Source organism: Salmo salar, chromosome ssa01, assembly GCF_905237065.1.
Source record: "Salmo salar chromosome ssa01, Ssal_v3.1, whole genome shotgun sequence".
Taxonomy (NCBI): domain Eukaryota; kingdom Metazoa; phylum Chordata; class Actinopteri; order Salmoniformes; family Salmonidae; genus Salmo; species Salmo salar.
The window spans coordinates 79,020,888-79,042,877 of NC_059442.1; the positions used below are offsets into that span (position 1 = coordinate 79,020,888).

A 21,990-nucleotide genomic window follows, 5' to 3' on the forward strand; every position below is an offset into this window, starting at 1 on the left:
TTTGTTTATCTTTTATGATTTTAATTTAAAAACAAATCAGGTACTTAATTGTTACCCAGAAAATATTTGATAAAGTCAAAATGGCTGAATTGAACCTTTAAGGCATTGCTGTTCAAAATGAGATAAATCCAGAAGTTATTGCACAATAAGAATACAAAGCCAGGAGAAAACCTGATGCACATTATACATAAATTACAATTTAACACAGAAAAAATGTGTTAGATTATGTATTGTTAAGCAGCAATAAACTTTATTGGATTATGAACTAAATTTAAATGTACCTTTAGATCATTGGCACGAATAATGCTCAGATTAAATATTTGTATTATTGAAGGATTAAAATGGAATCATGATACAGTGAGTTCACTGTGCAGGCACTAGACAGGCTGGCCAAAAAAAGCACCATGGCATGAGGAGGAATGCTATGTAATGTAGCAGTACTGTTTGAGATAATTAGTTCTTGTGAAATTATGTTCTTACCTGACGGTATATCTGTCTACATTTCAGATGAAAGGAAACTTTGTTCTCCATTCTCAATTAGTTTACATTCTTGTTAATTAATTTACACACTTGAGAACTGCATGCTCATGCAATTCAGTGCCGGTCACGACCAGCTCTATGCATATTTATCAGTAGTTGATTGTATTTCATTTCTGTTAGGTTTCAGAGGCAAAGCACCATGTACATCATTGCAGCTGTTAAGACCAAAGGATATTGTAGCAATCTAGAGGCTTTAATCAATTATAGAAGTCTACTGACATGGCAGGAAACAGTGAGCTCTGCCTTTCCAGGAATGATGAAATCAGAGAGACAGTCCCTTTGGGAGATGTACACACTTCCTTTACAAAATGGCAGATAAGGAAAAGTAAGCTATGCAGTTCCATTGGTTATCTATTAAGGACCAGAACACTTCAGAAGCAGGGTGATATCGTGCCTTCAGAAAGTATTCACAAACCCTTGACTTACATTTTGTTGTGCTATAGCCTGAATTTAAAATTGATTAAAATGGGATTTATGGTCACTGGCCTACACACAATACCCCATAATGTCAAAGTGGAATGAAGTTGTTTGAAATGTTTACAAAGTAATTAAAAATGAAAAGCTGAAATGTCTTGAGTCATTAAGTATTCAACCATTTGTTATGGCAAGCCTAAATAAGTTCAAGAGTACACATTTGTTTAACAAGTCAAATAATAAACTGCATGGCCTCTGTTTAATAATAATAGCGTTTAACATGATTTTGGAATTACTACCTCATCTCTGTATCCAACACATACAATTATCTTTAAGGTCCCTCAGTCGCGCAGTGAATTTCAAACAAAGATTAAACCACATAGACCAGGAAGGTTTTACAATGTCTCACAAAGAAGGGCACCTACAGTATTGGTAGATGAGTAAAAATATCCCTTTGAGCATGGTGTTTCAATACAACCAGTCACTACAAAGATACAGGCGCCCTTCCTAACTCACTTGCCGGAGAGGAAGAAAACCGCCCAGGGATTTTAAAACAGAGTTTAATGACTGTGATACAAGAAAACTGAGGATGGATCAACAACATTCTTGTTACTCCACAATACTAACCTAATTGATAGAGTGAAAAGGAAGCCTGTACAGAAAACTATTCCAAAACATGCATCCTGTTCTCAACACAGTGTTAGGCTTGGGGCAAATCCAATACAACATTTTTTTTATTTTTTAAATGGAACCTTTATTTAACTAGACAAGTCAGTTAAGAACAAATTCTTATTTACAATGACGGCCTACAGTGGGTTAACTGCCTTGTTCAGGGGCAGAATGACAGATTTTTACCTTGTCAGCTCGGGATTTGATCCAGCAACCTTTCGGTTACTGGCCAACGCTCTAACCACTAGGCTACCTGCCACTAGGCAGTCTGTATACTCCATATTTTTCAAGCATAGTGGCGGCTGTATCATGTTATGAGTAGGCTTGTAATCATTACGGACTGGGGAGTTTTTCAGGATACAAAAAGAAACTGAATGGAGCTAAGCACAGGCAAAATCCTGGAGTAAAACCTGGTTCAGTCTGCTTTCCACAAGAAACTGGGAGATTAATTCACCTATCAGCACAGGCAAAATCCAATAATAAAACCTGGATCAGTCTGCTTTCCACCAGATAGTGGGAGATGAATTCCCCTTTCAGCAGGACAATAACCTAAAACAAGGCCAAATCTATACTGGAGTTGCTTACCAAGAAGACGGTGAATGTTCCTGTATGGCCAAGTTACAGTTTTGACTTGAAACCCTAGGCAAATCTTGAAAATGGTTGTCTAGCAACGATCAACAACCAATTTGCCAGAGCTTGAAGCAGTTTGAAAAGAATAATGGGCAAATATTGTACAATCCAGGTGTGCAAAGCTGTGAGACTTGCCCAGAAAGACTCACAGCAGTAATTCTAACTTGTATTGACTCAGGCGGGTAAATATTTATGTAAATAAGATATTTCTGTATTTCATTTTCAATAAATTAGCCAAAATTTCTAAAAACATGTTTCACTTTGTCATTATGGGGTATTGTGTGTAGATAGGTGGGAAAAAAATATTTTTTATCCATTTTGAATTCAGGCTGTAAGAACAAATTGTGGAATAAGTCAAGAGGTATGAATAATTTCTGAAGGCACTGTAGACTTGAAAATCATACAAGCTGTTCAGGGGATGTATCATTTGCTTTTACAAGCCTAAATAAAACCAGGGCACGGTTAGGGATAATGATACTCATTGCATTGTATTAATACAATATAAACACCTACTTGAGATAAACACATGGAATTTAAACTTATTGAATGCAACATTGAATGCAGTCCATACTTACACTCTCATTTCAAGACAAGCAGACTTCACATACAGCACACGACATTTAGGTGAGGTGTTGCATACTATATACACAAGTCATGCAATGCAAGTTGGATAGACAAAACAGGAGATGAATGGTTGAGGAAAAAGTACTAACGTGTGTATGTGAATGACCACCCTGATGAGCTCTTTATCAATGGGCTTTGTTAAAACTATGAGTTATTTCTTAATTTTTTTTGTTGAAATTAAACGTTTTAAATCTAATACAATTTGAATGGCAAATACATACAGTATTTAAGAATAATCAATGATAACGGGCATGTGCGGCTTGAATATAAAAAATATGGCGTTTATGATTTGACATGTTAACAGTTATGAGACGTTAGATGACATGTTAACAATTGTGAGATGGTGAAGCAAAAACAAAAGGTCTACATTTTTCATAAAGGACTAAAGGCTGAAAGACTAATGGACTAAAAACGGAGTTAAGGGGAATAACGAATCATGTTTGGTTTTAAACCCATTTTATTTTATCAGTGGTTAAAAGTAATCCAAATCTGTAGGCTCAGTGTCCATGCCAATTTCAAATTGTATTTTTTGTGCAGCTTGATCATTAAAGAAAATAATTTAAAAAGAAAGATGAAATCCACATTAAAACAAATGTATATGGTCCTCTCCTTGAAATACATTTAAAACAAAAAAAGTTAAATCAATGTTGTAGTGTACCATTTGAAGAACAATCTGTTTTTATGAAGACGCAAAAAACTTTAAGAAGTGCATTAGTGTATGCTTCAACTGCATTTTCAAAAGATTCCACCCTGGTCCTTATTACCTTGTTTGTAATGAAATTGGCCATTGAAAGTCCAAGCTCATGTGTTAAAGGGAGAAAGTGGCAAATGTTAAAATGCAGCTGTTTCTGGTATCTGGTATTAAGAAAACATTTCAAAGCAGTAAATCGCAATGAAAGAAAGTAAGACAGCCTTGTCACTTCCACTCAATCGGTTGTGGGAGAGTGGTTATGGTACATGTTCCAAACTTAATTACAAAATTACCAAACATGTCTATATAAAAATGAGTTTAGGATTTGATTAAGAAGTTAGACAATGGAGTAGAAAAGAAGATCCGAGGCTGTCTACTCACCCAAAGGGAATTATATTGTTTTGATAAGACATTAGCAACTGCATTTTTGTTAATTTCTTTACTTAAAAAGAAAACACTAAAAAGGAAATAAAATACGTACCAAATACCAAGATATAACATTTTTTTAAATTCTGCGATAGTTTAAGAAACTTGCTATACATTGTTTTAATTTACACCATCTGAGCTGCCAAAAAGTATAAAAGTATCAATATTCACAAATGACTATACAATAACCCTTAAATCAGTAGGTCCAAAAACTAAGTATCCCCAAAATGTAAAAAGAAATATTCCCCCAGTGTTTAAAAATAAAACAAATATATATAAAGAAGTCAACAATATTTAATATACTTAAGAGTTACAGTAGTGCAACTACCTATTGTCTGTAAAAAAAAAGGAAAAAAATACATATTTAAAAAGCACTAACTTTAAAAAATACCTTTAAAAAGGAGCACACCTGTGCATATTATTGCTGTTTGAAAAGATAGCACAATAGTTTGAAAAGAAGGCACATGGGCCCTGGTAGTCTGAGCCAGATACCGTGCAGGGTATTGGAGATGAAGTAAGATACTGGACAAGAGGATCACAGCAGAGTCCCAGGGATGAGCTGCAGGAGGGGTAGGTAGATCGCAGAGGGGTTTGTGGGGAAAAGTAGGTTCAAGGGGTTGTGCAGGAGAACATGGCGAGAGACACAGGAGGTAAGAATGTTTCTGAGGTAAGAGTCACACAGACGTGGTGACTGTAGCATTATTGACCTCGTTTTTGTTGGAATCCAGGCCTTTGGCGGCATTCAGGTCATTGCGGAGGTTCTCCGCTGCTTTCTTCATAGTCTTCAGCTCGCCTGGGTGAGGAGTGGCCCGTCGCATCAGCGTTCCCTGTGGGGAGGAAACAAAGAGGGACAGGGAGGAGAAACAGTGAGACGGATCTGTAAGACTGAATGGACCCAGATTATACAACAGGTCTGTCATTCTGTCATGTATTATATTACCTTCATAGCAACGTATATAATATGTTATACACTCAGTGACCAGTTTATGCATGGTTTGTTTCTACAGACAGTGAGTCACATGGCCATGACTTGCTATATACTGTAAAGCAGGCAGACAGGCATTGAGGCATTCAGCTACTGTTCGATTGAACGTTAGAATGGGCAAAACGGGTGACCTAAGCAACTTTAACCGTGGTATGATCATCGGTGCCTAGCGCGCCAGTTCCAGTATCTCAGAAACGGCCGGCCTCCTAGGCTTTTCATGTACGGTAGTGTCTAGGGTTTCCTGAAAATAGTGCAAAAAACAACCAGTAAGTGGCAGTCCCGTGGATGAAAGCAGCTTGTTGATGAGAGGTCGAAAGAGAATGGCAAGAATCATGCAAGCGAACAGGTGGGCCACAAACAGGCAAATAACGGAGCAGAACAACAGTGGTGTGAAATTCGCATCTCAGTCCTTGTCACGGATGGGCTATTGCAGCAAATGACCACACCAGGTTCCACTCCTATCAGCTAAAAACAAGTGGCGGCTCCAGTGGGCACGCAAACACCAACACTGAACAATTGAGGAGTGGGAAGAAAAAAATATTGCCTGGTCCGACGAATCCCGGTTCATGTTGTGTCATGCTGATGGCAGAGTCAGGATTTAGTGTAAGCAGCATGAGTCCAGGGCCTAGTGCACCTTAGGTCCCTTGATACCATTTGAGCAATATTTCCATGACCCCAAAGAATGCAGGCTGTTCTGGAAGCAAATGGGGTTATGATCCGGTACTATATGAGTCTACCTAATAAACTGGCAACTGAGTGTACATATGCACTTGGACATACAGTAAGGTCCAAAATGATTGGCACCCTTGATAAAAATGTTTTTCTTTAATACTGTATATATATTGAATGCTAAAGAAAACAGGGATACTATTTTATGCTAATACAGTTGCTCAGAGGAAGAGATTTTGTTTAACAAGTAATTTTTTCTCAAAAAGCTAGGGGTCAAAATTATTGGCACCTCTGTTTTCAATACCTTACCTTCCGAAGATAACGACTATCCATACGTAAACGTCTGCACGCATGACTAAGTCGCTTTAGATAAAAACGTCTGCTAAATGGCATATTCTATTATTAATGGAACTGAGCCCTTTTCTAAAATATTTTATGAGACTTGAATTTAAGAGGACAGTCCATAAGCGCAGACGAAGGATATCAAGGATTTGGAAAGACTCTGTATGGAGGAATGGTCGAAGATCCCTTTTAAAGGCTCAATGCAGTGAGTTATTTAAAGGTATTATTGAAAACCAGGGTGCCAATAATTTTGACTTATCTTTGAGGAAAAATAATATTAAATTGTTAAACAAAATCTTTATCTGAGCAATTGTCTTTTTTTTCCTTTTACATACAATATAGCTCAGTATTTGTATTATTTATTTTATAGTCTTTTGTTGCTCATCTTTATCAAGGCTAATGATCATTTTGGACCCAACTGTAATTTAAAAGATCTGAAAGATTAAACCTACTTTTCAACCAGTTAATGGACTCAACAATGCTTTATATTAGTTGAATATATATATTTTTAAATCTCTATTCCTTGTTTAGTGAGTATTGACAGTTGACGTTTCAAATGACCCCTGTGAATGGTGAAAGGTCTTTTCTTCCTCACTACCTCCTGTCATTCCCCTTCACACGCTCCTCACGTCTCTTCACACACATCTAGCGCTTCACCTCACCTTTTCATCATCCTCGTCATCGTCATCATCCAGGAAGTGGATGGCACTGATCCTGTTCATGGCCCTGTCATCCCAGGTGTCATCCATCACGTCATTCACCAGGCTCTCCAGAGCACCGCAGCGAGCCAGGTTGTCTGAGCCTAAAACAGGATACATTTGATGTGTGTGTGAGGATAGTAATCATTCTCATCTTTATTAATAATTGGCTTTTCAAAATGATGTTTACATGCATGCTTGAAATGTAAGACCTGTGTGAAAACTAACACAAAAGTGGCCTGAATTCTCCAACTGATTAAAATCAACGTGTTTGGTATGATTGCATCACTCAATCTGCACCCACAAACACCCCCCCCCCCCAGATGAGCGCTTGGAACCATCCAGATCACAGTTCCAAATCCCAGCTTAGTCACAAGCTTACAGCTAGACAATCTCCCCCCCAACTCAAGCTCACTGACTTGACCTCCACAAGTTTTAGATCCTCATCTGCTGCTCCACAGGTGAATGAGGGCCATGGAATGGAACATAAGCACATAGTCCTCTCATTCCGAGCCATGTCAGGGACTAAGGGGGGTGGGCGTAACAAGGAACATGCTCCGTAGTCATTCACTCAATGATTCAAATAAAATAAAAACATGACATATGGGTGCAGCAACCAGGTTGTGGAGATCACGCAAAATCAACAGTTGGATCATGCCTAGATTCTACCAGGCCTCAGCTGAGTTAGTGAGCGAGCCTCTCCTCGCCGAGCACAGAAAGATTTTAATGGCTGAAGTTCAGTCGAGAGTTAAGCCTCTTTATCTGGGGCAGCAGGCAGCCTACTGGTTAGAGCGTTGGGCTAGTAACCGAAAGGTGGCTAGATCGAATCCTCGAGCTGACAAGGTAAAAATCTGTCGTTCTGGCCCTGAACAAGGCAGTTAACCCAGTGTTCCTAGGCCGTCATTGTAAATAAGAATTTGTTCTTAACTGACTTGCCTAGTTAAATAAAAAAAGCTGTCCAATCCACTGAGGTCTTTTTATTTTCCAATACATAGTAGAGGAGCAGGCCCTTTGGGGCAGTGTAGGATCAGATCAAGATCAATTAGAGCACGTGACAAACTCAAGGCATGGGATCCCACTTAATCCGGCCCGCAGGTGGTTGAATAAAAATGCTATAAAAATGTTATACAGTGCACTCTGGAAATATTCAGACGCCATGATTTTTTTCTACATTTTTGCGTTTGTTGCACTTTGTATTTTAATAAACTGAAAAATCACATTAAAAAAGTATTCAGACCCTTTACTCAGAACTTTTTTGAAGCACCTTTGGCAGCAATTACAGCCTCAAGTATTCTTGGGTATGACGCTACAAGCTTGGCACACCTGTATTTGGGGAGTTTCTTCCATTCTTCTCTGCGGATCCTTTCAAGCTCTTTCAGGTTGGATGGGGAGCATCGCTGCACAGCTATTTTCAGGTCTCTCCAGAGATGTTTGATCGGGTTAAAGTCTGGGCTCTGGCTGGGCCACTCAAGGACATTCAGAGACTTGTCCTGGAGCCACTCATGCATTGTCTTGGCTGTATGCTTAGGGTCGTTGTCCTGTTGGATGGTGAATGTTCGAACTTCGTCTGAGGTCCTGAGTGCTCTGGAGCAGGTTTTCATCAAGGATCTCTTTTACTGAGGAGTGGCTTCCGTCTGGCCACTCTCTATAAAGGCCTGATTAGTGGACTGCTGTAGAGATTGCTGTCCTTCTGGAAGGTTCTCCCATCTCTACAGAGAAACTCTAGAGCTCTGTCAGAGTGACCATCGGGTTCTTGGTCACCTCCCTGACAAAGGCCCTTCTCCACCTGCTCAGTTTGGCCGGGCGGCCAGCTCTAGGAAGAGTCTTGGTGGTTCCAAACTTCTCCCATTTAACAGGCTGACTACAACGCTCATGTTGTGTGTGCGAGCATTGCAAAATAAATGTAGAAATGTATATTATTCAATTATTGCACCCACACTGCTCGCGAGCGTCTGCGTTGCCAAGGGCTAAAATATAAGTCAGTTCTATTTGGGACGCAGATCGCGCTGCAAGTCCTGCCTCTCCCATCTCCTCATTGGTTTATTGAAGCAGGTACCCACATGCCATCTCCTCATTGGATATACCCACGTGGGTGACTGAAAAACGAATGAGGTCAGTGGCAGTAATGCACCTAATATATGAAAGTTGCCAATCACAATATAAAGTCAAGAGAAGAAAAAGCATAGAAGGAGAGACGACTAGAAACAATTTGGTTGACCGTTTTATGTGTGGATTAATTGTTGGAGTATTGGACTTTGTGCATTTCAATTAAAATAACAACTCAATGTTTATATCCAAGGATAAATTAGCTAGCAACAGCAAGCTAGCTAAATAGGACAAATTAGCTAGCAAGTGCAAGCTAGCTAGCTAAATTGCCATAAATGTTTAATGCTTTTCGACCTGTCCCCAAATTAATGTAATTGGTTCAGAGTTTGTTTTGATATTTTAATCTGCGTGTCGTGATAGTGTTTGGTGTGGGGGGACAAAATAAATGTATGACCGATGGCGCACGCACGCAGCCAGTTTGGGTTCCGTGTAAGAATGACTGTGTCCACTGTGTTCTTGGGGACCTTCAATGCTGCAGATATTTTTGGGTACCCTTCCCCAGATCTGTGCCTCAACACAATCCTGTCTTGGAGCTCGACGGATAATTCCTTTGACCTCATGGCTTGGTTTTTGCTCTGACATGCACTGTCAACTGTGGGACCTTATATAGACAGGTGTGTGCCTTTCCAAATCATGTCCAATCAACTGAAATTTACCACAGGTGGGCTCCAATCAAGTTGTATAAAAATCTTAAGGATGATGAATGGAAACAGGATTCACCTGTGCTCAATTTTGAGTCTCATAGCAAAGGGTCTGAATACTTATGTAAATGTGAAGAAGGTATCAGTTTATTCATTTTTTATAAATTAGCAAAAAATCTAAAAACCTCTTTTTTGTCATTATGGGGTAGTGTGTGTAGATTGATGAGGATTTTTTATTTTATTTAATCAATTTTAGAATAAGGCTGTAACATAACAAAATGTGTAAAAAGTCAAGATCTCGGAACACTTTTCGAATGTGTACACACACACACACACACACACACACGTCAAGGTTTTAGAACACCTACTCATTCAAGGGTTTTTCATTTATATTTACTATTTTCTACATTGTAGAATAACAGTTAAGACATCAAAACTATGAAATAACACATATGGAATCATATAGTAACCAAAAAAAGTGTTAAACAAATCAAAAAATGTGAGATTCTTCAAATAGCCACCCTTTTGCCTTGACAGCTTTGCACACTCTTGGCATTCTCTCAACTGCTTCATGAGGTAGTCACCCGGAATGCATTTCAATTAACAGGTGTGCCTTGTTAAAAGTTAATTTGTGGAATTTCTTTCCTTCTTAATGTGTTGGAGCCAATCAGTTGTGTTGTGACAAGGTAGGAGGGTATACAAAAGATAGCCCTATTTGGTAAAAGACCAAGTCCATATTATGGCAAGAACTGCTTAAATAAGCAATGAGAAACGACAGTCCATCATTACATGAAGGTCAGTCAATACGGAACATTTCAAGAACTTTGAAAGTTTCTTCAAGTGCAGTCGCAAAAACCATCAAGCACCATCATGAAACTGGCTCTCATGAGGACCGCCACAGGAATGGAAGACCCAGAGTTACCTCTGCTGCAGAGGACAAGTTCATTCGGGTTACCAGCCTCAGAAATTGCAGCCCAAATAAATGCTTCACATAGTTCAAGTAACAGACATCAACATCAACTGCTCAGAGGAGACTGTGTGAATCAGGCCTTCATGGTCGAATTGCTACAAAGAAACCACTACTAAAGGACACCAATAATAAAAGGAGACTTGCTTGGGCCAAGATACACAAGCAATGGACATTAGACCGGTGGAAATGTGTCCTTTGGTCTGGAGTCACAATCTGAGATTTTTGGTTCCAACCGCTGTGTCTTTGTAAGACGTGGTGTGGGTGAACGGGTCTCTGCATTTGTATTTCCCACCTTAAAGCATGGAGGAGTTGTTATGGTGTGGGGGTGCTTTGCTGGTGACACTGTCAGTGATTTATTAGAATTCAAGGCACACTTAACCAGCATGGCTACCTCAGCAATACACCATCCAATCTGGTTTGGGCTTAGTGGGACTGTCATTTGTTTTTCAACAGGACAATGACCCAACACACCTCCAGGCTGTATAAGGGCTATTTGACCAAGAAGGACAGTGATGAGTGCTGCATCAGACGACCTGGCCTCCACAATCCCCCGACATCAACCAAATTGAGATGGTTTGCGATGGAAAAGCAGCCAACAAGTGTTCAGCATATCTGGGAACTCCTTCAAGACTGTTGGAAAAGCATTCCCGGTGAAGCTGGTTGAGAGAATGCCAAGAGTGTGCAAATCTGTCATCAAGGCAAAGGGTGCTATTAGAAGAATCTCAAATATATTTTGATTTGTTTAACACTTTTTTGGTTACCACCTGATTCCATAGTTTTGATGTCTTCACTATTATTCTACAATGTAGAAAACTGTAAAAATAAAGAAAAACCCTTGAATGAGTAGGTGTTCTAAAACTTTTGACCGGTAGTATTAAAAAATAGAAATCTGGGAAAATAATCTCTGTCAACATTGAAATGACTAAAACCAAATCTATACTGTGTAGAAATTACAATAGACCTACATTTATAGTCTCTTCACTCTGTCCAGCAAGCTAACAGTCATACTAGAGTCAGGGGTGGCAATTCCAGTCCTCGAGGACCTGATTGGTGTAACACTTCTTTCTCCATCCCTAGCAAACACAACTGATTAATCAAATTGCATTCTAAACTGAAGATCATGATTAGGTGATTATTAGAGTCAGGTGTATTAGCTGGGGCTGGGGCAAAACTGTGACACCAAATCAGGCCCACTAGACAATCAGGGAGCATAGCGAATTCCAAAAGCGAAGGAAATAACTATTTTTTTGGTCAATTTTGACGGTGAGGAAATAGTACGGCCCTCTGGACCTCGGTGACGACCGAATGCAGCCTGCAGGAAAAATGAGTTTTACACCCCTGGGTTAGAGGCTCTGTGATCCCCACTTCCCCCTCTTAATATGCATCATCAATACAGTGACAGATCAGGGATACAGGACTCTGTGTGCTTCTCCAGGTAGTTCATGTGATAAGTGCCCCACGATTTCGATCATGTTAAGACCGAATCTAATGCTTGTAGGACCCTGGAGAATATGCAAAGGAGTGACGTAGAATGGGAATAGGATATAACCTGTAGGATTAAACAAATTTCACTCTGGGGTAGAATTTGAAGTAAAGGCGCTTATAGCTGACCTATAAATGATTACATACAGTAGGTGTATAGAGAGGCCAGTGACCCCTGAGAAAGCTTTTAGGTGATGAAATTGCCAATGACCAAGATCAAGTAATACAAATTGAAACCCATATAGAAAGAATCACTGTGACATTACAGGTCTCTTTTTACTGTAGGCAGCTGCGGTATAGCTAGTTGTCATAGTGGTTTTGACAGTAGAACATACAAAGCTCAGTGACGGCTTAAAATATGATATCCTGGTATTTTTATCATTTTTGAAGGGCAGGACGGTATTTGAGGTTTCTGAATAATAAAAGTTCTAAATATGCTTTATGGGTAGTGCATGGCCCTGGGATGGCAACAAATGAATTCCAAGTGGTTTGAATGGGCTTTTCTCCATTCTGATTGCTTTTTACTGTTCAACAAAACTTAAACAAAAATAATAGGAGGACAAAACTGACAGTGAACTAGTCCAAGAACATTGCATAGGAATTAAAATCTCTTTTTGTAGCCTCAAATCCAGAACTCAACCAATGGTTTTCCATTTGCATAGTTATTTGTTCAATTCATAATTTTCATGAATTTCTTAAATTTCCTGCACTAATTTGTTATTAATTTACACATGGTGTTGCGTTTTTTTGTTGCTAGCATGCCTCTATTTCACCCCCACCCAAAATTCCTTTATCAGAATAATTATTCTCCTCTGACCGTATATTTTCGGTTTAAATGCAGTTCTTACTTTCGTTGGATGATTTCCAGGGGTCTCTATAATCCAAGATGGTGTAGCAGTCAGACGTCGATGTCTTTGTCCTATCTTTTTACATATTTTTCTTCGCATATCTTTTAAAAATATTTTCCTAAACCTCAACTTCTAAATACTCTCCTGCAACCCGCCTCACCCAATGTGGCGTGGATCTGTTTTTTTTCCTAAAGTATTTCTATTTACTTCGGATCTGGAATCCTTCAACTGAAGCTAGCCAGCTAACTACCTACCAGCTATTAGTCAGCAAACCATTCCTAGCGGTCATCAGCTAACCTTTAGCTCGGAAAGCGTGACTCAAACAAGAGCATAACGGACCTATTATTTTTATTATAATTATATTTCTCCCCCCCCCCCCCCCAATATCCCCGGATTCCTACCGCAAACTCTGAACATTTTCATCTGGATCTTCGCAACTAGCTAAACGCAATCCCGGGTGACTATTCCTGGCTAGCGTCTCCATCCCGGAGCAAGCACCAATTAGCCTGAAGCTAGCCCGGCCAGGGCTCCTGTGCTACCACCGAAGCCCACTCCTGGGCTACAATATCCGGGTCCCTTCTACTGCCGGTACGGGGCACGGAACCCCGCCGGAATAGCGACATAATCAGACCGAGGATTCCAACAGGCCCCTCAGGCGCGACGTCCGCTGAAGGCCCATTCTGCTAACCGCTACCTAGAGCTACTTGGAACCCTACTAATTCCACGACTTGTCTATCAACGTCACCGCACGAAGGAGGCAAAAACAGACTTACCCCCATTGCGACGTCCCCCAAAGGCTAACTTGCCTGCCCCGGTCTGCTAACTGCTAGCCAGCCTGCCCCGGTCTGTTAACTGCTAGCCCGCCTGCCCCGGTCTGCTAACGGCTATCCCCGGTCTGCTAACGGCTAGCCCGCCTGCCCCGGTCTGCTAACGGCTATCCCCGGTCTGCTAACGGCTATCCCTGGTCTGCTAACGGCTATCCCCGGTCTGCTAACGGCTATCCCCGGTCTGCTAACGGCTAGCTTGTTTAGCCCCGGCCTACTAACTGTTAGCATCGGCCTGCTAACTGTCTGAATCGCCGTGTCCCCAGTCAGCCCAACCACTCACTGGACCCATATGTTCACTTGGCTACGCATGCCTCTCTCTAATATCAATATGCCTCGTCCATTACTGTCCTGGTTAGTGATTACTGTCTTATGTCACTGTAGAGCCTCTAGCCCTGCTCAATATGCCTTAACCAACCATGTTATTCCACCTCCTACATATGCGATGACATCACCGGATTTAAACGTCTCTAGAGACTATATCGCTCTCATCATTACTCAATGCCTAGGTTTACCTCCAATGTACTCACATCCTACCTTACCTTTGTCTGTACACTATGCCTTGAATCTATGCTATCGTGCCCAGAAACCTGCTCCTTTTACTCTCTGTTCCGAACGTGCTAGACGGCCAGTTCGTATAGCCTTTAGCCGTACCCTTATCCTACTTCTCTTCTCTTTCTATGGTGATGTGGAGGTAAATCCAGGTCCTGCAGTGCCTAGCTCCACTCCCACTCCCCAGGTGCTCTCATTTGTTGACTTCTGTAACCGTAAAAGCCTTGGTTTCATGCATGTTAACATTAGAAGCCTACTCCCTAAGTTTGTTTTACTCACTGCTTTAGCACACTCTGCCAACCCGGATGTCTTAGCCGTGTCTGAATCCTGGCTTAGGAAAACCACCAAAAACCCTGAAATCTCCGTCGCTAACTATAACATTTTCCGCCAACATAGAACTGCCTAAGGGGGCGGTGTGGCAATCTACTGCAAAGATAGCCTGCAGCGTTCTGTATTACTATCCAAGTCTGTACCCAAACAATTCGAGCTTCTACTTCTAAAAATTCACCTTTCCAGAAACAAGTCTCTCACTGTTGCCGCTTGCTATAGACCTCCCTCTGCCCCCAGCTGTGCCCTCGATACCATATGTGAATTGATTGCCCCGCATCCATCTTCTGAGCTCGTGCTACTAGGTGTCCTAAACTAGGCCATGCTTAACACCCCAGCCATTCTACAATCTAAGCTTGATGCCCTCAATCTCACACAAATTATCATTGAACCTACCAGGTAAAACCCCAAATCCGTAAACACGGGCACCCTCATAGATGTCATCCTAACTAACTTGCCCTCCAAATACACCTCTGCTGTTTTCAATCAAGATCTCAGTGATCACTGCCTCATTGCCTGCATCCGTAATGGGTCTGCGACCAAACGACCACCCCTCATCACTGTCAAACGCTCCCTAAAACACTTCTGCGAGCAGGCCTTTCTAATCAACCTGGCCGGGGTATCCTGGAATGACATTGACCTCATCCCGTCAGTAGATGATGCCGGGCTATTCTTTAAAAGTGCCTTCCTCACCATCTTAAATAAGCATTAGTTAGGAACAAATATACATAGGCAGTAAGAAAAGCTAAGGCTAGCTTTTCAAACAGAAATTTGCATCCTGTAGTACTAACTCAAAAAGGTAAGAGTACCTCCTCCCAGCTGCCCACTGCTCTGAGGCTAGGAAACACTGTTACCACCGATAAATCCACTAGAATTGAGAATTTCAATAAGCATTTCTCTACAGCTGGCCATGCTTTCCACCTGGCTACCCCTACCCCGGTCAACTGCCCGGCACCCTCCACAGCAAACCGCCAAAGCCCCCACCATTTCTCCTTCACCCAAATCCAGATAGTTGATGTTCTGAAAGAGCTGCAAAATCTGGACCCATACAAATCACCCTAGCTAGACAATCTGGACCCTCTCTTTCTAAAAGTATCTGCCGAAATTGTTGCAACCCCTATTACTAGCCTGTTCAACCTCTCTTTCGTATCGTCTGAGAATCCCAAAGATTGGAAAGCTGCCGCGGTCATCCCCCTCTTCAAAGGGGGTGACACTCTAGACCCAAACTGCTACAGACCTATATATATCCTACCCTGTCTTTCTAAGGTCTTCGAAAGCTAAGTTAACAAACAGATTACTGACCATTTTGAATCCCACAGAACCTTCTCCGCTATGCAATCTGGTTTCAGAGCTGGTCATGGGTGCACCTCAGCCACGCTCAAGGTCCTAAACAACATCATAACCGCCATCGATAAGAGACATTACTGTGCAGCCGTATTCATCGACCTGGCCAAGGGTTTCGACTCATTCAATCACCACATTCTTATCGGCAGACTCGACAGCCTTGGTTTCTCAAATGATTGCCTCGCCTGGTTTACCAACTACTTCTCTGATAGAGTTCAGTGTATCAAATTGGAGGGCCTGTTGTCCGGACCTCTGGCAGTCTCTTTGGGTGTGCCACAGGGTTCAATTCTCGGGCCGACTCTCTTCTCTGTATACATCAATGATGTTGCTCTTGCTGCTGGTGATTGATTCTCTGATCCACCTCTACGCAGACGACACCATTCTGTATACTTCTGGCCCCTCTTTGGACACAGTGTTAACTAACCTCCAGACGAGCTTCAATGCCATACAACTCTCCTTCCGTGGCCTCCAACTGCTCTTAAACGCAAGTAAAACTAAATGCATGCCATTCAATCGATCACTGCCCACACCTGCTCGCCCGTCCAGCATCACTACTCTGGACGGCTCTGACTTAGAATACGTGGACAACTACAAATACCTGGGTGTCTGGTTAGACTGTAAACTCTCCTTCCAGACTCACATTAAGCATCTCCAATCCAAAATTAAATCTAGAATCGGCTTCCTATATCACAACAAAGCATCCTTCACTCATGCTGCCAAACATACCCTCGTAAAACTGACCATCCTACCGATCATCGACTTCGGTGATGTCATCTATAAAATAGCCTCCAACACTCTACTCAACAAACTGGATGCAGTCTATCACAGTTCCATCCGTTTTGTCACCAAAGCCCCATACACTACCCACCATTGCGACCTGTACGCTCTCGTTGGATGGCCCTCGCTTCATACTCGTCGCCAAACCCACTGGCTACAGGTTATCTACAAGTCTCTGCTAGGTAAAGCCCCGCCTTATCTCAGCTCACTGGTCACCATAGCAGCACCCACTCGTAGCACGCGCTCCAGCAGGTATATCTCACTTGTCATCCTGTATTTATTTATCATCTTGCTCCTTTGCACCCCAGTACCTCTACTTGCACATTCATCTTCTGCACATCTACCATTCCAGTGTTTAATTGCTATATTTTAATTAGTTCGCCACCATGGCCTATTTATTGCCTTAACTTACCTCATTTGCACTCACTGTATATAGACTTTTTGTTTTCTTTTGTTCTACTGTATTATTGACTGTATGTTTTGTTTATTCAATGTGTAACTCTGTGTTGTTGTATGTGTCGAATTGCAATGCTTTATCTTGGCCAGGTCGCAGTTGCAAATGAGAACTTGTTCTCAACTAGCCTACCTGGTTAAATAAAGGTTAAAAAAAAATATATAAAATAAAATAAATTGGCAAGCTTGCCCTCCCAAAGTTGTTCACTTGTTCTGCTAGCAAGTTTGCTAGCAGTTCTTAGATGTTAGCAGTTTCTTACTGGTGATGAAAATGGATGTTTGTTAGATTTGAATGAAATTATGGCAATGTAGATTGACGATAGTCTTTCTAAAAATGTCTTTATGCAAAAGTTTAAACATATTTTACACACACACAGACACTTGTTTTCACAATTTCAAATACAATTATCAAAAACGCATATACCAACTTCAAGAGAAACTGGTGGTGGCGGAGGTGCACTGTTTAATGACATGTACAGTACTAGTCAAAAGTTTGGACACACCTACTCATTCAAGGGTTTTTCTTTATTTTTACTATTTTCTTCATTGTAGAAAAATAGTGAAGATATCAAAACTATGAAATAACACATATGGAATCATGTAGTAACCAAAAAAGTGTTAAACAAATCAAAATCTATTTTATGTTCTTCAAAGCAGCCACCCTTTGCCTTGATGAGAGCTTTGCACACTCTAGGCATTCCCTCAACCAGCTTTACCTGGAATGCTTTTCCAACAGTCATGAAGGAGTTCCCAGATATGCTGAACACTTGTTGGCTGCTTTTCCTTCACTCTATTGTGTTATTGACTGTACGTTTTTTTTACGTGTAACTCCGTGCTGTTGTTTTTGTTGCACTGCTTTGCTTTATCTTGGCCAGGTCGCAGTTGTAAATGACAACTTGTTCTCAACTGGCCTACCTGGTTAAATAATGGTGAAATATATATTTTTTAAATTATTTTTAAAAACTCTGCAGTCCAACTCATCCCAAACCATCTCAATTGGGTTAAGGTCGGGGGATTGTGGAGGCCAGGTCATCTGATGCAGCACTCCACCACTCTCCTTCTTGGTCAAATAGACCTTACACAGCCTGGAGGCGTGTTGGGTCATTGTCCTGTTGAAAAAACAAAATGATAGTCCCACTAAGCCCAAACCAGATTGGATGGTGTATCGCCGCAGAATGCTGTGGTAGCCATACTGGTTAAGTGTGCCTTGAATTCTACATAAATCACAGACCATGTCACCAGAAAAGCAGCCCCTCACCATCACACCTCCTCTTCAATGCTTCACGGTGGGAACCACACATGCAGAGATTATCCGTTCGGGTTGGTAGGTACTACAGTGCCCATAGAGTTGTCATGTTATGTTGCTACTATGATAATAAACAAGGATAACCAGCTATCTTAGTGAATCGGGCCACACAAAACAAATTGGCCCACTCACACGGCTCTAGCGTGTGTGGGGATGGAATAAGCTAGCTAGCAAGCAAGCAGTATTCTATTGATTTGAGTTGTAGTAGCTAGCAAGCAAGCTAGCTACTACAACTCAAATCAATAGAATATGGCACGTTTTGCAGAAATTAATAGTCAAATACTAAATCTGATTAATGTCATTCTTTATTTCATGGTACACTACATGACCAAAAGTATGCGGACACCTGCTTTTCGAACATCTCATTCCAAAATCATGGGCATTAATATGGAGTTGGTCCCCCATTTGCTGCTATAACATCCTCCAGTCTTCTGGGAAGGCTTTCCACTAGATGTTGGAACATTGCTGCAGGGATTAGTGAGGTCGGCACTGATGTTGGGCAATTAGGCCTGGCTCGCAGTCGGCGTTCCAATTCATCCCAAAGGTGTTCGATGGGGTTGAGGTCAGGGCTCTGTGCAGGCCAGTCAAGTTCTTCCACACCGATCTCGACAAACCATTTCTGTATGGACCTCGCTTTTAATTTTATTTATCTCACCTTTATTTAACCAGGTAGGCCAGTTGAGAACAAGTTCTCATTTAGAACTGCGACCTGGCCAAGATAAAGCAAAGCGACAAAAACAACAGAGTTTTACAATTGTCATGCTGAAACAGGAAAGGGCCTTCCTCAAACTGTTGCCACAAAGTTGGAAGCACAAAATTGTCTATAATGACATTGTATGCTGTAGCTTCAAGATTTCCCTTCACTGGAACAAAGCCAAAACCATGAAAAAAAGCCCAAGGCCATTATTCCTAATCTACCAAATTTTACAGTTGGCACTATGCATTGGCGCTGGTAGAGTTCTCCTGGCATCCGCCAAACTCAGATTCGTCCGTCGGACTGCCAGACGGTGAAGCATGATTCCTCACTCCAGAGAACGCATTTCCACTGCACTAGAGTCCAATAGCGGCGAGCATTACACCACTCCAGCCGACGCTTGGCATTGCGCATGGTGATCTTAGGCTTATGTGTGGCTGCTCGGCCATGGAAACCCATTTCATAAAGATCCAGACAAACAGTTATTGCGCTGACGTTGCTTCCAGAGGCAGTTTGGAACTTTGTAGTGAGGGTTGCAACCGAGGACAGAGGATTTGTATGTGCTACGAGCTTCAGCACTCGGGGGTCCCGTTCTGTGACCTTGTGTGGCCTACCACTTCGCGGCTGAGCTTTCATTGCTCCTAGATGTTTCCACTTCAAAATAACAGAACTTACAGTTGACTGGGGCAGCTCCAGCAGGGCAGAAATGTGACAAACTGACTTGTTGGAAAGGTGGCATCCTATGACGGTGACACGTTGAAAGTCACTGAGCTCTTCAGTAAGGCCATTCGACTGCCAATGTTTGTCTATGGAGATTGCATTGCTGTGTGCTCGATTTTATACACCTGTCAGCAACGGGTGTGGCTGAAATAGCCAAATCCACTCATTTGAAGGGGTACTATTTGATATATAGGGTATGTCTTTATTTGTGCTGAACTACTTGCTGGGGCTGAGTTAATATTATTTTTTTACCTTTATTTAGCTAGGCAAGATATAAGTTGCAGGATATCATGGTAGCCAATGTTTGTTAGCCAGTATACCTGGATTTACTAATACTGCTGCTAGTAACATTAGCAATGTTAGCCCTCAGGCTAGCATGTGGCTAACTATAGCTACCATCGGCCAACAACTGAGTTTTAGCCAGTTTGGTTATAGACGTTCAATGTCTACTATGTAAAGAAATGCTGATATGCTGAACTGCTAATAAGTGATGCGTTTCAAGGCCGCAAGTGGTTAGCTAGTAGGGGTAAGCCAGCAGAAGTGTAAAAGGTGCAATGCTAAAAGCCTGCGCGCTGTATAAGTGCAACTTTATTTTTAGCTGACAAATGTAAAAAAATCACAGGATATGGTCAAATGATAAATTGGCTTTATTCAGAGTGCCAATTTATTTTTGCAAAAACAACGAGGACTCGATATGTGGGTCTTTACTGTCTTATGTGGACAGTGGCTTCACTCCTGCTCGTCTAGTGCTCCTCTTTACATTATAAAAAATATACATTTCTCCCGAAATACAAATGTAAAGTGATATGTCGTATTGAAAGGATAAAACAAATTTTCCCTTTAATGCAGAGTGCCAAGCAGAGAAGGATCAGGTCACATTTTTACAGTCTTTAGGCACCCGAATGGTGCAGCGGTCTGAATCTCAGTGCTAGGGGCGTCACTACAAACCCTGGTTCGATCCCAGGCTGTATCCCAACCGGCCGTGATCGGGAGTCCCATAGGGCGGCGCATAACTGTCCCAGCGCCGTCCGGGTTAGGGGAGGGTTTGGCCAGGGTAGGCCGTCATTGCAAAATAAGAATTTGTTCTTAACTGACTTGCCTAGTTAAATAAAGGTTAAATAAAATAGAAATGACTCAGCCGGATATCGAACTCCCAATTTTCCAATCTCAGGGCGGATACTCTATCCACAAGACCACAGAGATGGTAGTACATGAGAAGACCTTACCTTTACTGTCAGGTTCTAAAGGCTGCTGGGGCAAGAGAACACAGGTGAGCACTTTTTCCCCCGACTCTGGATCCATGTCATTCTGGAAGGTGAGTAGAGGCTGGGACTGGTTCTCTGACAGCCACAGGGCCTTGAGTCGCAGCATGGTCAGAGATATGGGTAGGTGGAGTAGTCTGGAGAGAGATGATAATGTGTTATTGAAAGACTGCAGAGAATATTTTGTGACCCTTATTGATTTGTGGACAGCTCAGAGTCTATGTTGGTGTCAAATAGTATGACTGACTTTGCTACATCTAAAAGCATTACTGGGTCTGGTGTATAATAAGATAAATAATATACACTACAGGTCAAAAGTTTTAGAACTCATTCAGGGGTTTTTCTTTATTTTTACTATTTTCTACAGTGAAGACACCAAAACTATGGAATCATGTAGTAACCAAAAAAAGTGTTTATTCTCCAAATAGCAACCCTTTGACTTGTGTGTGCAAAGCTGTCAACTTGGCATTCTCTCAACCAGCTTCATGAGGTAGTCAACTGGAATGCATTTCAATTAACAGGTGTGACTTGTTAAAAAGGCATCGATAGGCCGTCATTGTAAATAAGAATTTGTTCTTAACTGACTTGCCTAGTTAAATAAAGGTTAAATAAAAGTTAATTTGAGCCAATCAGTTGAGTTGTGACAAGGTTGGGGGAGGGGGTAAACAGAAGATAGCCCTATTTGGTAAAAGACCAAGTCCATATTATGGCATGAGCAGCTCAAATAACCAAAGAGAAAAAACAGTCCATCATTACTTTAAGACATGAAGGTCAGTCAATACGGAACATTTCAAGAACTTTGAAAGTTTCTTCAAGTGCAGTCGCAAAAACCATCAAGCACCATCATGAAACTGGCTCTCATGAGGGCCGCCACAGGAATGGAAGACCCAGAGTTACCTCTGCTGCAGAGGAAAATATCAATAGAGAGTTACCAAACACAGAAATTGCAGCCCAAATAAATGCTTCAAATCAAATTTTATTTGTTACGTCACAGTT

At 41.5% G+C, this 21,990-nt stretch overlaps 1 protein-coding gene across 3 annotated transcripts in view; it reads right to left on the minus strand.

The window, feature by feature from the left end:
* Positions 1 to 3,316: 3,316 nt before the first annotated feature.
* The window catches only part of LOC106612630 (leucine-rich repeat-containing protein 1), a 69,236-nt gene continuing 50,562 nt past the window's right edge, over positions 3,317 to 21,990 (minus strand). For all 3 annotated transcript variants that reach the window (XM_014213976.2, XM_014213985.2, XM_045723078.1), the window contains 3 exons: positions 20,959 to 21,131; positions 6,653 to 6,792; positions 3,317 to 4,821 (listed from right to left, as the gene is read on the minus strand). In XM_014213976.2, coding sequence (XP_014069451.1) covers positions 4,669 to 4,821; positions 6,653 to 6,792; positions 20,959 to 21,131 — 466 coding nt within the window. In that variant the 3' untranslated portion in view covers positions 3,317 to 4,668. The remainder of the gene's footprint in view (positions 4,822 to 6,652; positions 6,793 to 20,958; positions 21,132 to 21,990) is intronic.